Source organism: Scardinius erythrophthalmus, assembly GCF_964197995.2.
Source record: "Scardinius erythrophthalmus genome assembly, chromosome: 18".
NCBI classification, from domain to species: domain Eukaryota; kingdom Metazoa; phylum Chordata; class Actinopteri; order Cypriniformes; family Leuciscidae; genus Scardinius; species Scardinius erythrophthalmus.
In genome coordinates this window covers 35,152,936-35,167,812 of record NC_138238.1, presented here as the reverse complement: position 1 = coordinate 35,167,812, position 14,877 = coordinate 35,152,936, and the positions used below count along the sequence as shown (strand labels likewise).

Below are 14,877 nucleotides of genomic sequence, written 5' to 3'. Positions count from 1 at the left end.
TTTTTAAACTCATTATTATATCTAATGTTGACAAACTTAGAGTGGATAAAATTGATTTTAATCACTGCTCCTGAACATTATAACCTCTCACCAAGACTTTAATATTTTAATCAAAACGGTCAATGAGGAACTGTCATACATTGTGGAATGGTTTCAATGGAACAAACTTACTCTCAATATAAAAAAAAAAAATAACTTTATGATTTTTTGTAATACTAAAAAACATTACCCTATAGAATTATCAAAAATCTTTATTAATAAGACTCAAATCGAATTGGTTCAGCATACCAAATTTTTGGGAGTCATTATAGATAGTGGTCTTAAATGGTCTAACAATATCAACTTTGTATCTAAGAGGTCAGCTAAAATGTTGGCTATATTGAGGAGGGTTTGTCCTTTAGTTCATTCTTCAGCTTTTTTAACTTTATATTATAGCTTTTTGTTTCCATTCATTAATTATTGCAATATTGTCTGGGCAGCTACCTATCCTACCTACCTGAAGAAATTCATAGTCATACAGAAGAAATATCTTAGATTTATTTCTCATTCAAATAGATATGCACCCTCGGCACCCCTTTATAATAAATTCAAAGTTCTCCCTATTGATAAGGTAAATATTTATCAAACATGTCTACTTATGCATAAGTTTATATATAGGAAACAAGATCTACCAGACTCTTTTCAGAGTTTGTTTATCCCTATCTCTCATGTACACTCATTTCAAACTAGACATAGCTAGACTCCGCAAACTAATAGAAAACAACCATAACAATCCTAAGTTCTTATTTAACACCGTGGCGAGACTAACAAATAAACAGATGACTCCTGAACAAAATATTCCATTACAGTTTAGTTAAATAAGAACTTAATGATTTCATGAAGTTCTTCACTGAGAAAATAGAAAACATCAGAACCACAATTGTAAACGTTCAATCCTCAATCGCGCCTTATAATTCAGCCTCAATTATCACCCCGCAAGAACAATTACAGTGCTTTACAACTATAGAACAAAAAGAGTTAAATAAACTTTTTACTTCATCTAAAACAACAACATGTTTACTAGATCCTATACCAACTAAACTATTGAAAGAAGTGTTACCTGTAGTGGAAGAGCCTCTCCTCAATATTATTAACTCGTCTTTATCTTTAGGTTATGTTCCAAAAACATTTAAACTGGCAGTTATAAAACCTCTCACTAAGAAACCACAATTAGATCCGAATAATCTAGTAAATTATAGACCCATTTCAAATCTACCTTTTATGTCTAAAATACTAGAAAAAGTTGTGTCCGCTCAACTGGGCTCTTTCTTACAAGAAAATGACGTCTATGAAAAGTTTCAGTCTGGGTTCAGGCCGCATCATAGCACTGAAACTGCGCTCGTTAAAATCACAAATGATTTACTTTTAGCTTCTGACCAAGGCTGTATCTCAATATTAGTTTTACTTGATCTTAGTGCTGCGTTCGATACTATATATCATACAATACTCTTAGATCGATTACAAAATTATACTGGTGTTCAAGGACAAGCATTAAGCTGGTTTAGATCGTATTTATCTGACCGCTACCATTTTGTTTATTTAAATGGAGAAAAATCTATCATAACTCCAGTAAACTATGGAGTGCCGCAGGGATCTGTGTTAGGCCCTCTATTATTCTCAATATATATGCTGCCACTTGGAAATATTATAAGGAAACATGGAATTAGTTTCCATTGTTATGCTGATGACACTCAAATCTATATTTCATCACGGCCGGATGAAAACGCTAAATTATCCAAATTGACAGAGTGTGTTAAAGATATAAAAGATTGGATGACGCGTAATTTTCTTTTATTAAATCCAGACAAGACAGAGGTACTACTTATCGGTTCAAAAAACCACCCACAAAACCTCTCACAATACAACTTTAACATAGTAGGATGTCCTGTTACTTCATCCTCTACAGTAAAAGACCTGGGTGTTATATTAGACTGCAACCTGTCTTTTGAAAATCATATTTCATATGTAACAAGAACAGCCTTTTTCCACCTTAGAAACATTGCTAAGCTACGTAACATGCTATCAGTTTCTGATGCAGAAAAGTTAGTTCATGCATTCATGACCTCGAGACTAGATTACTGTAATGCGTTATTAGCCGGTTGTCCTGCATCCTCAATAAACAAGCTACAGTTAGTCCAAAATGCCGCCGCTAGAGTTCTAATTAGATCAAGAAAATATGATCATATAACACCGATTTTATCATCACTACATTGGTTACCTATAAAGTCCCGTATTAATTACAAGGTATTGCTACTGACTTATAAAGCCCTAAACGGCTTAGCTCCAGTCTATTTAACCGATCTTCTATCGCCCTATAATCCATCGCGCTCTTTAAGATCACTAAATTCGAGGCTTTTGGTCATACCTAGGATATCCAGATCCACCAAAGGAGGGAGAGCATTTTCATATTTAGCTCCAAAACTCTGGAATAGTCTTCCGGATACTGTTCGTTGCTCAGACTCGCTCTCCCAGTTTAAAACTAGATTAAAGACGCATCTCTTCAGCCAGGCATTCATATAATACTTTTAATCTTACAGTTAAATCCGACCTCTAGCATATAAACGCCAGAGGAGAACTGGCCCCCGACTGAGCCCGGGTTCTCCCAAGGTTTTTTTTTTCTCCATTAGGTCACCTGATGGAGTTTTTCGGTTCCTTGCCACTGTTGCCTTTGGCTTGCTCAGTTGGGGATATTTAATTTAATTAATCAATCAACGATACTATTGATCAGCATTACCAAACGTAGACGTTCCACTAGAAACAAACATTGATGTATTGTTCTAATTTATTGCTGTGAAGCTGCTTTGATACAGCCTGTGTTGTGAAAAGCGCTATATAAATAAACTTGACTTGACTTGACTTGATAGCAATAATACTTTACTCTTACCATACGCACGAACTACAAGACATCAATTTAATATTTCTTTCAGGGGTCCTAAGCTCTGGAATGATTTAAGTCCATCGTTGCGATCAATGTCCTCTTATTCTGCTTTCAAAAAGCATTTGAAGAGACTACTATTGTTAGCCTGACGCCTTTATGTAGTCCTTTCTAGGTATTGCTTGCTTTTTCTGCATTCTTATCTAGATTGATCATCTTTTATGTTATTGAATTGTTGCTTTGTATTGTTTTTTTTGTTTGTTTGTTTGTTTGTTTTAATTTCTTCTGCTTATGCTCTTGCTTTGTTTCGTTTGTTTTTTTTTTTTTTTTTTTTTTAGTTTTTTTGAGTGTTTAGTCTGCATGTCTCATGAGTTAATATGAGCAGGAGTGGAACTCTGTACAAGCCTAGAGTGGCTTCGTTCCCTCCTTGCATAGTTTTGTACTTGTACTAAACATGTGCTAAACAAATAAACTAAACTAAACTAAACTAAACTAAACTAAACTAAACTAAACTAAACTAAACTAAACTAAACTAAACTAAACTAAACTAACCCCAATGTTTATCTGTGCACAGCACATGTTACAGAGAACAGCTTCCAGGAACTTATAGAGTACAATGCAGGCTACGCACAAAAGCTTCTCCTTCTCCTTGTCAGGACAATCTGTTGTTTGTGGATCACAACATTTAAGTATGTCTTATTATTCTTGAGTTTTCTATTAACAGTTACAATGCCAGTTACAGTTACAATGTTGTTGCCTCGATGTAAACAAAAGGCAAAGCTGTTTGCTCCGCTCACCCTCTAGCCAACATAAGTGTTGATATAGACTGGCGCGTTTCCATTACAGATTTGCGCAAAACTTTTGCGATTTTTTCTAAATGTCGATTAAAAACTATTGCGAAATGACGGTGTTTCCATCAACCAATGTTATGTGCCTAAAACGTATTTTTTTCCTCTTGCGATAAGTCATTCCAACAATCATGGCAACAGATGTTGGTAGGCTAATACCAACCATCGCACTAGCCATTATTTTCAATTGAAGGAGCCGTATGTGTGTTATTCAAGCATTAATGGTAAGGAAAGCCCCTTATATTTGTGAGGGGCACATATGAGGTGTTTCTCCCTCATATCTGCTTCAAGCTCTTGATTGTGTCAATTGCAGTTTTGCAAAATATTCCTTTTTCGAATTGCCTGGAAAACCACCTCATGCGAGCATAAAAACTTTTTTGCGATAAATGGGAGTTTTTGCAAAATTGACGTGTTTCCATTAGTATTTTCAATTCGCAATTTCAATTTGCACAATTTGAAGTGTAATGGAAACGCGGCTAGTGTTTACTGTAGCTTTTGTAAGGTTATTACGCCCCTTAGGAAAACTAGCTATGGTTTTGTTATCGATTACTGTTTGTTTTACCATAGTTTTCTGACAAGTATCATGATTAAATGATGTATAACTTTGCCTCTAAAATGTATAAAAAATGTAAAAATAAACATACCACTCTGAAGGCATGGAAGCATATTTTTTTACACCCCAAAAAGGTAATAAAAGGACCCCTTTAAAATAACTGTTTTCTATTTGAATATATTTTAAAAGGTCATTTTTATTCCTGTGATCAAAGCTGAATTTTCAGCATCATTACTCCAGTCTTCAGTGTCACATGATCCTTCAGAAATCATTCTAATATGATGATTTGCTACTCAAGAAAACACTTCATATTATAATGACTGTTGAAAACAGCTGTGCTGAATATGTATTTACTGTAACTTTTGATCAATTGAACGTGTTTTTTGTCTTGTTTTAAAATCTTTCTTTACAAAAAAAACTCATTGACCACAAATATTTGAATTTGAACAGTAGTGTATTTAAACATTTTATCCCTCCTTTAGATATTAAAAATTTTGCCACTTTATCCACATTGACTTGAGGTATACATGCAATCAGTTCAAGTATTCTCTGGAAATCAAACCCATGACTCTGGCTTTTCGAGAGCCCTGCTGTACTGTTTAAAGTACAGGGGCACTCGACAACTAGCCCTTGTTTAAAAGCTCATTTACAGTATATTTCCCACAATCCTCTACCTTCCAGTCAATGTTTCCATTGAAGAGTTCACTCTTGGCAATGTCCACTCTGTTCCATGTTACAGCAAGCCTCAACTCATCAGTATAGGGATTAGAACTGCCCATAGCATGTTTTTTACTCGCTAACACACACACACACACAAAGAGAGAGAGAGCAAAAATGTTATATTTAATGAATAGGTCCACTGTAGACCGAAGGGGTTCCAAGTTAAAGAGATGCAGAAACACTGTAATAAACAGTTTAAAGTTTACCTTTAACAAGGACTTTAAGCATCACAGTGTCAAAATCATCCGCTCCTTCCTGTTCCGCGTTATAAATGCAGATGAGGTCTTTGTTTTGGTAGATGCTTAAAACCTTTCAGGTACCAGCCAAGCAACAACGAGAAGAAAAAACAGCACTAAAAAAACAATTCATTTTTAGTATTTTGATGTTATATGATCGAGTAAAGAGTGTAACATTTACCCTGTCAACTTGTTTGTCCATCTCCAGCTCTGAAGGAAAGTATATATTTAGTTTCTCCGCCAATCGATCTCTAAGCTCCATGTTGGGAGTGCCTTCCTCCTTCTCTGCTCCTCCAGTTGAGGGCATCGGAGCAGATTGCACATTCTCCACGATGTCACACACAAGATTGGCAAGCCCCCCCGAACCAGCCAAGACCAACCAGGGCATGGAATTCCTCAGAGAGATATCTAATGCCTGAAATGAAGAAACATTGTAAGAGAGAATTAAGAGATAGGACTGAGGACGTTGTGCATGTAATTAAACGGGAATCTGCTCACCTCCAGCATGGAAGCTTCTCCAGATATCAGCATATTCAAAACAGGAATGTCAATACTTGCACTGCCTGCACATGAGATTGTGTTTTTTAGCAATTGCATTCAAGTATATACATTAATGAATTCATTTTCATTGATTATCATTAAAATTTCAGTTCTCTGAATCGCTGAACTCTTACTAATGTCATACTTTGTCAAAATGAACCTTCACATGACCTTCTACGAACACTTTCTGAATGGTTAAACTAAAAGTTTGGTATTCTCTTGTAATACACCCAAAATAGCCATTAGGCTAGCCAAAAATCTAAGCCTCCCTTGTTCAAACCCAGAATTTGCTAGTTATCGTGTTGCACTCCTGTTCAATGAAATAACTGCAATGAAACCATATTATGTAAACTCATCTCTACATCAGTAATATTCTATTAAACATAAGTATCTCATGAACATCAAGTTCAATGCCGTAAAGCACGTAAGCACGTAAAATGCCCTAGAAGCAGCATTTTATTTTGTACCTGTGCGCTGACGTGAAATGTAATCCTCCAGACGGGCTCTGAAGGCGACCTCACCACCTTTACGCCCTATGGTCCCGTCATCCACCAGAAGGAATGCCTTGTAATTATTATCCAGATGGCAAGAGTCCCGTGCTCCGTTTTTGACTAAATACTTTGCAGGGAAACTTCCCTAAGAGAAAGAATGAGACACTGTTGTTCTGAAAGACCATATGCAAATGCAGTGTGGAATGGTAGTTTATCTTCAAATTGGGAAATTGCATACACCAACTGCTCTATGCAGTATATAGCATGTGGACTTATTGGTAACCCTGAAAATTTTTATGAATAAAATATCTCTGAACAATATATCATCTTTACACATTTTTAGCACACCAGGGTGACAAGGAGCATGAAATTGTCGAGCCATGAAGAGTATAAATATGAGGTAACACAAAGGCCAAATTCCATAGATCATACATCACAATGATTAAAAAAAATTAAATAGAAGAATAACTAGTTCAGTTATGAAATTCTAGAGGGCACAGGCTTTTAGGTCCTTTACTGGAAATCTGCAAGCAATCACACTATTGCCACATTGGCACAAGCTGATTGGCCTCTGCTGATCCTGCAGCCAGTAAGATTGCTTGCTCAATGTTTAAATAGTTTTTGTCAGTGTTTGTTGTAAGTTAGTCCTGCATCGCCCTATCAGAGTCCCTCTGAAACCCTCCACCTCCCCCAGCTCCACCTGCCTTGATCTACTACGGGTCTTATGCATGTCTATTTATGCAGTAGCAGCAGCATCATATCTTACATGCTCACAGCAGCGTGTCTGTGTATCTGTTAGCAGTAGCAAGTCCATACTTACTCAGCAGCAGCAGTTTAGCAGATCTAGACCGCCAAGACCAAATGCATCAACATTGCCATATTCAGTAACACGCTAAAACTTTTCCAGGATTTGTCATGACTGAAATGTAGTTCTGATGTGCAGCAAAAGATTGTTGAGCTTCACAAAATTAAAAGTGACTGTAAAAAATAGCTAAAGGATTGCAAATTCATATTCACAACATCAGGGCCAAAACTAAGTTTGGAACAATTAAGTTCCAAAACAGGAGATGTTATGAATCTGTCTGGAAGAGAACGCGTGTCTACATTGTCTTATACAAGTAAGGAGGATAGTTCAGGTGGCCAAAGACTTTTCAAGGATCACAGCTGGAAAATTGCAGAAATTAGTTGAGTATTGGGGTCAGAAAACCCTAAAAAAAAATAAAAAAAAACTTCACAAGTTGTTTGAGAAGAAAAAATCCTCTGCTCTCATCCAAAAACAAACTCCAGCATATTCAGTTGCCAGACATGACTGGAACAAAAAGAGTTTTTTGGCAGCAAACCCACCCGATGGGTTTGGTGCACACATGCATAAAATGGTACCCCCATGTGTACAATTAAAGGGGTGATGAACTGTGAAATCAAAATGTCCTAGAGCTTTTGACATATAAGAGATCATCATACTATAATAATATCCTGTAAGTTTCAGAACTGAAAACTACCTTGTTAGTCCAATAAAAGCTTTTATAGACATCAGGCTCAGCAAACGACTCGTTTTTCAAAGTGGGGAACTATGACGTCAAAGAGGATAAAACACCACCTCCACAAAAGAAGATCAACGCCTACTTCAACACGGCCTGTTTAGCCCCGCCCACCGATTCGCCCAAACATGCTAAATAACATAGGACGACATGATAAATGCTAAACCGGATCGAGCTACTTCCAAGCAATAAACATGCTGTTGACTAAATATTGTGCAGCGCCTGTTTGTGAAAGAAGACATGACAAAGTCTGCATAAGCTTCCTTCGGATTCCAGCATGGTTAAACTTTATTAAATCAGTCAATCACAATTTCCCGACACGGATCTGCCAGCAACATGCAAGTAACCATGTGTATTCTAATGCCTGATCTGCGATCAGTGATTTCTGTGTAATTATTCAAGTTCAGATATTTCTCTTAAAATCGTTCAATACTGTTTATGCTTCAATGACTAAACGATCAACTTCACATAATTTCTCGTAGTATTATGAAAAGAATCTTTTTTAAACTGTTATTAAATTGTATACAGAAAGCGATCAAAGAACGATCCCTTTCCAATCGCCCAAGCTGTCAATCAAACAGCACAGCGCGAGCCGCGAGAGCTTATCTGGACACTTACCAAACTCGTGATGAAATAATGACACTGTTACATTACACAAAGAAGCTCTTACTGTGTATTCACGTCGTGTTTGCATTGTGATTTGTGAGCATTTGTGAGAGTGCAAAAATTGCGTTGAAATGATAAGATCTTTATTTACGCGATCAACAGACTGTCTGTCATCTGCTCAGTGCTCATCATGCTGCAACCTTTCATGTGATGGAATAGATTTAAATATAATGCTTTAAACGATACTTTTCACGATTTGTTAATCTCGTTAGCTGTGATAGTAAAAACGTAGTAAAAGTTTTCGAGCGAGTTCATGTAATACTAGCTATTTCATATGCAAGCATGTCAGCCAATCACAGCAGTGGGCGTTTGCACTGCAGTCTCACAGCAGACACGCCCCTTAAAACAGAGCGTTCAAATCTGAAGCTGAAATCAGGCTTGGAAAAATGGCTTTTATTTATAAATTATGACAATTTTATGATGTAAAAATCATACTAACATTATAAGGGCACCCCAGGCAACATTATAAAATAATAAAACAATCCAGTTCATGGCCCCTTTAAATAATAAATATACTGATGTGAGCCTATTTTACTTCCGGAGGATCTGGACATCTCTTTGAGATACATGGCATCATGGATTCAATCAAATACCAACAGATAAAATATCTGACTTCAAAATCTGACGGCCTCTAATAGAAATCTTATAATGGGCCATGGTTGGATCTTCCATCAAGACAATGATCCAAAACACAAAAATGGGTCACTGATCACTGATCTCGTCAGGTGTTCTTCAACTTCACCAGGATTTATAGGAGAAGAGCTGTTATCTTGGCAAAAGGAAGTTGCAAAAAGTATTAAATAAAAGGGTGCCAATAATTGTGGCTAATGTGTATTGGAGAAAAACATTTCATAATGAGATGTCCCCCACATTTTCCAACTGCTTTACTTCAATGAAAGGTTTGATTTTTGTGATTTTTTTTTTAAAAAGAGATCAAAAGGATTAATGCAGATTTTTCTTCACAGGCTTCTTTGTTCATTCTTTGTTAGGGTGCCAATGATTCTGACCAGGACTGTTTATTTTTTGAAGTTGCGTTACCTCAGGGTTGACGAGCTGTTCCCGATTCGTCACCAGGCCCCAGGGAGCGATGCCAATAAGTACCACTTTACTGAGAGTGACAGAAGACGTTGCAGTGGCATAATCTTTCACAGCTTGTCCTACACACCTGCCGAGGCCTTCCATCAGCCCTCCGGTTATGATCCACGCACCTATAGGTAATGTATAAGGTGTTTGTAAGCCACATACAAAATCTACTTTTTTTTATTTAATTGATGATATTTACTAGTCATAATTCTAATGAATTATTCTATTTTATTGTTTTTATAAACTTTGTTTTGTAAAACAAATTTTGTTTTACCTGTCACAGACCCAAACATTCTAAAAATATGAATTATGTAATATTTAGTTATTTATAATAATTACTATTATTATTATTATTATTATTATTATTATTATATTTGTCATGATTCTGCCTGCATGTCCTAGATCTTTCTTGTTTTGAGGCAGGATCATGACAGACCCATGTTTTGTGTACAAGCACATGGCCATTTGTTTGGGCCATGTGCTTGCGTTGTCTCGTCATGTAACCCCGCCCCCCTGTTATCTCATCTCGTTATCATTAGATTATTGCTTTACCTGTGTCACCTGTTCCTGATTAGTTTGCTCCCTATTTAATCCCCTTGTGTTTGCTGTCCTGTGCCGGTTCATTGCCAATCTTTATGTCGAATCATTTGTGAGTAACCTGTTGAGAAGTCTTGTGAAGTATTTGATCCTGTCTTAGCTGTTAGTTTATTGTTCTGTTTTCTGTCAGTCTTAGTCTAGTCTAGTTAGTCATCCCTGTCTTGTTTTGCCCCCTCGTGGGTTTTGTTTTTTTACCTGTTTTGTCTTAATAAATCTGTGTGTATTGCATACCGTCTGCGATTGGGTTCATCTCTCTGCAATCCCATGACAATATTTCCATTAAATTGCTTTGTGCATTTTTTTTTTTTGTGAAAAGTATTTTTTTTTTTTATATATACACACAGAGAAGAACTTGCTGGCCGACTTTCCAGACATACACCAGGTTGATGAAATAAATAGTCCTGCAGGAATTTTTGGGTCTTTAATGACTTGCAGTTACTCTAGACATGAATGTATGATTCATATTTATACTTCTTGTATCTAGTCAGTTTACAATAGACGGCAGAGTTGAAGTTTGAGCGAACAAAGAGTCGCAAGGCAAACCTTTTCACAAATCAGTCTGGCAGTAAATCAAAACTTCTACTCCGATATCACAACTTTAACACCGTTGTGAAAGTAGCATAATGCAAACCTTTGTATAGCATGGAAATGTAAGAAAAAAAGGAAAACATATGAATAATATTAAGTGTGGAGAGAAGACGATACCTGTACTCTGTGCAGCTTTAACCAGCCCATGCCTCAGCACCTCTCGCACCCAGGTCTTGACCTCTGACTTTTTCTCACCACCAACCACTGACACCACCAGGTTGGGCTGCGGCAGTTTCCAATGCTCCCTCATGATATTGAAGACCCTGGAAGAATCAGTGGTGCTGGAGAGACGCAAAAACTGGAATAAAGAGAAGGGGATTGAGATCAAAATTTAGGGTACATTTACATGAAAATGATTTTGAATGAAGCAGCAGCAGCAATCCCTGCTGGACCCTTGAAAGTTACATCAACTTTGCGCTGTGGACGAATGGATCCGTGTTCACAGTCGGGAAACCAGAGGATAACAGGAGCCTTGTCCAGCCACACCTCACAGACGCCACGCAACCAATTAAACACTTTTAACATAATCTTCTTCGTCATCGTTTGCATCTACAACTATGTGTGACAATTATTTCTGTGTGGAGTTTGTATGTTCTCTCTGTGTTGACGTTGGTTTCCCCCAAAATCCAAAGATATACAGGACAGGTGAATTGGAGACTGTAAGTTTGCCTGTAGGTGTGAGTGTGAATATGAATGTGAATATGAGTGTGAGTGTGAGTGTGAGTGTGAGTGTGAGTGTGAGTGTGAGTGTGAGTGTGTGTGTGTGTGTGTGTGTGTGTGTGTGTGTGTGTGTGTGTGTGTGTGTGTGTGTGTGTGTGTGTGTGTGTCGTTCCTGTGATGGACCAGCCATCTGTCCAGGATGTTTTCCTGCCTACGACCCGAGATGATGGGAAAGACTCCAGTCTCCCCACGACCCTACAGTACACATAAGTGCTTTGGATGGATTAATGGAAGGATGGATGGATGGGCTACTCTTCTTTCCTCACTAATGTGTCTTCCTTGATCCATGTTTCCAAACAAAATCATTCTGAAGCATCACCATTTACCAAAAGATGACTGAAAAAAAAAAATACTACTGTAATAGAGACCAAAAATAGGACACCTGGGTTGGCTTTCAGATGAAATTGCAATTAGTTGTGTTTGTATTAATTATTATTTAATTTCATTGTAAATATTCTGCAAAGATTTTATATTTTAGTATAATTCCAGTAAAAATGCACAGAGTTTGCCATCATTCTGATTTGAATGTGCTTATATCAGTTTTGAAAGCAGTGTGTTAGCTTTCAAAAATGTGCTGAGAATAAATAGTGTTTGACAAAAGTGTTCAAGGATTTTAGGAAATGTGGTCATTGAATGCATTTCGTGCGAAAGCAATGAAAAATTATTCACAGTTTGGTTTGCAAAGACTTCTGTTTCACTGAATGTGTGAAGAATAGTTGTGAAAATGTGGCTTCATTATTGACCAAAGCTTGTTAGCAATTGAAAAAAAATAAGTGAAAATGATTTATGCAAGTTATGATGTAGTTTGTAGACATCACTTGCAGAGGAAGCGCAGGTGACTTAGCGTGCAAGTCTGAGCCAGACACTACTGGAAAGTTGGTTAGCTTGTTTACCAAAGTGTATTCTCTATAATCTCTATTTTCCATGTGATCCAAGTTGATCCTCAAGTTGTTTCAAACCTGTATGAATTTCTTTTTTCTGCTTAAAGGTGGTATCAGCGATTTCAGGCCCAAACATAAATGATCACATTCATCTAATATTTCGCTAGCTGCACGCCCCATAAGCATGCTGTCAAAAAACCGCATCTCTCTAGGTAGCCTAGGCTCTGAGATCTGCACACAAAAACAGCTGTTTTCAGTCTGTTTGGCCAAACAATCAAAACCCAAACAAATAGTGTTCCAACCAATCACCGACAGGGGCGGGTGTTGTGAGGTTTTCGCGTGCAGCCGTCATAGGCAGCCGTGCACGAGCGCAAAACCTCACAACACCCGCCCCTGTCGATGATTGGTTGGAACACTATTTATTTTGGTTTTGAGTGATGTTGATACCAACTGTTTTTGTGTGCAGATCTCAGAGCCTAGGCTACCTAGAGAGACGCGTTTTTTTGACAGCATGCTTATGGGGCGTGCAGCTAGCGAAATATTAGATGAATGTGATCATTTATGTTTGGGCCTGAAATCGCTGATACCACCTTTAACACAAAAGAAGATATTTTGAAAAATGTCGGTAACCAAACAGTTGATGGACCCCATTGACTTCCATAGCATTTTTTTTCTACTATGGAAGTCAATGTTTGGTTACCGACATTTTTCAAAATATCTTCTTTTGTGTTCAGCAGAAAAAGGAAATTCATACAGGTTTGAAACAACTTGAGGGTGAGTAAATGATGACAGAATTTTCATTTTTGGGTGAACTATCCCTTTAATACAGCTCATAATACAGCCCATCCACAATGGAGAGATACTTACATAGCTGTGTCTCTTGCCAGCCCCAGCAAACTCCAGCTCTCCATAGGCGTCTGTGGGGTGTTCGGAGGAGTGCTGTGTGCTGTCCCAGTGACTGACCATGGCTGTGCTGAAGTTATCGCCCAGGGCCGCTGAGGGGTGTGTGTCTCGCGTGGACCCACACTGACACAGACCACCATTGCTACAAAACAACAGATGGATCAGAGGGAATCTAACAAGACATACTGAAAACTCACCAAGTCAGACATCTTACCTGAAAGAGTCCTCCACAAATGTTGTACACACTCTCTTTTTAAATAAATTTGGAATCCAGCTCTAAAATCAAAAAAAAAAAAAAAAAATTTAATGAATGCACTAAAAACATGATAGCTAGTACAACAGTGGTTTTGGACTTACGGTGACAGTCACTAAGTTAGCAATATCAAGCTAGTATATTAAGCTGATCATGTGATCTATCGAGGGAAAAATACTGAGTGCAATTTCAAAGCTTGTAACACTTTATCTTATCTAATGGTTTTGCGCAAGGAAGGTCAGAATGAGAAAAATCACAAAGCTAAGGTAAACAGCTCACTTTAACTCGTCATTAGATCCCCACCCATCCCTTTCATCAGGAAAGCAAGACCAGTTTAGCCATTAAGGTGCTTCATCACTGATTTAGATCATATGAGCTGGGTTTTGTGTTTAGTTTCCCCGAATGCAACTTTGATTGAAATGATAATGTTGATTTAATGATCATTTAGATTAACCTCAGGTTGCTACAGGGTGACTGTAAATCAGACTAACTTCCATAAAATACTTGTTGTTCCTTTAAAAAACACAATAAATGTAACTGCACTGTAATAAATTAACACTGCAGTTAGTAAAGTGAGGCCATATGACAAAAGACGCACATGACAACCACACATGCACAGTCTTGTTGTTTTAACCCATGGTATGTTGTTGTTTTGAGGAACTCCCTGAAGTCCTGCTGCTGCCCATAGCCAACACTGAAACTTAACGACACCGAATGCTTTAAAATACTGAATCTTTAAGAACATAATATATGACAAGCAAACAGCAAACGCGGGTTTGTAACGACGATACAAAACCAAATGCAAGAAAACGCTTCTGTAGTTGCCTTAGACGCTGTAATCAACTTTCTGACAGACCTACCAGATCTGTTTTCGGCATCACGGCGACTCCACCTTGTTCAATGTCCCTTTCATTCATCTTGGTTTGTTTATGGACTTTACAAAGTCGCAGTTAGTTTGTAGTAAGTTTCACTTCAAAGCGCTCTGCAGAAGCTCGTAATCTCCATTCGATGAGAGGAAGTCCGGGATTGCTCGAGACTGTCGGGTTAGTTACCTGTGAAAACAGGTGGAACCAGCGCTCGCGCAGGGTGTGGCTACACAGGAGATGGTGGAAGTGAGTGAGTGTGCGTGCGTGCGTGCGTGCGTGCGTGTGTGTGTGTGTGTGTGTGTGTTAAAAACGAGACAGTAGGCTACCTGTGAGATGAGACATAATGCTCATTTATGCTTGAATCAAAATCCGGTTTGTTCGCTACACAAAGGATTTGTCTAATCAAAATGGCAGGTTATAGTTGTTATATTTGCTTATTATGTTAGGGATAATTGAAGATAATTGGAACATTTAGAATAT

General features: G+C 37.7%; 1 protein-coding gene across 3 annotated transcripts in view; it reads right to left on the bottom strand.

The window, feature by feature from the left end:
* The window catches only part of LOC308707022 (transient receptor potential cation channel subfamily M member 4-like), a 47,827-nt gene extending 33,279 nt beyond the window's left edge, over positions 1-14,548 (bottom strand). For all 3 annotated transcript variants that reach the window (XM_081393052.1, XM_081393053.1, XM_081393054.1), the window contains exons 1-10: positions 14,392-14,548; positions 13,493-13,554; positions 13,243-13,420; positions 10,892-11,072; positions 9,545-9,714; positions 6,279-6,447; positions 5,770-5,834; positions 5,453-5,686; positions 5,242-5,344; positions 4,990-5,111 (exon numbers count right to left, since the gene is read on the bottom strand). In XM_081393052.1, coding sequence (XP_081249178.1) covers positions 4,990-5,111; positions 5,242-5,344; positions 5,453-5,686; positions 5,770-5,834; positions 6,279-6,447; positions 9,545-9,714; positions 10,892-11,072; positions 13,243-13,420; positions 13,493-13,554; positions 14,392-14,448 — 1,341 coding nt within the window. In that variant the 5' untranslated portion in view covers positions 14,449-14,548. The remainder of the gene's footprint in view (positions 1-4,989; positions 5,112-5,241; positions 5,345-5,452; positions 5,687-5,769; positions 5,835-6,278; positions 6,448-9,544; positions 9,715-10,891; positions 11,073-13,242; positions 13,421-13,492; positions 13,555-14,391) is intronic.
* Positions 14,549-14,877: the final 329 nt, after the last annotated feature.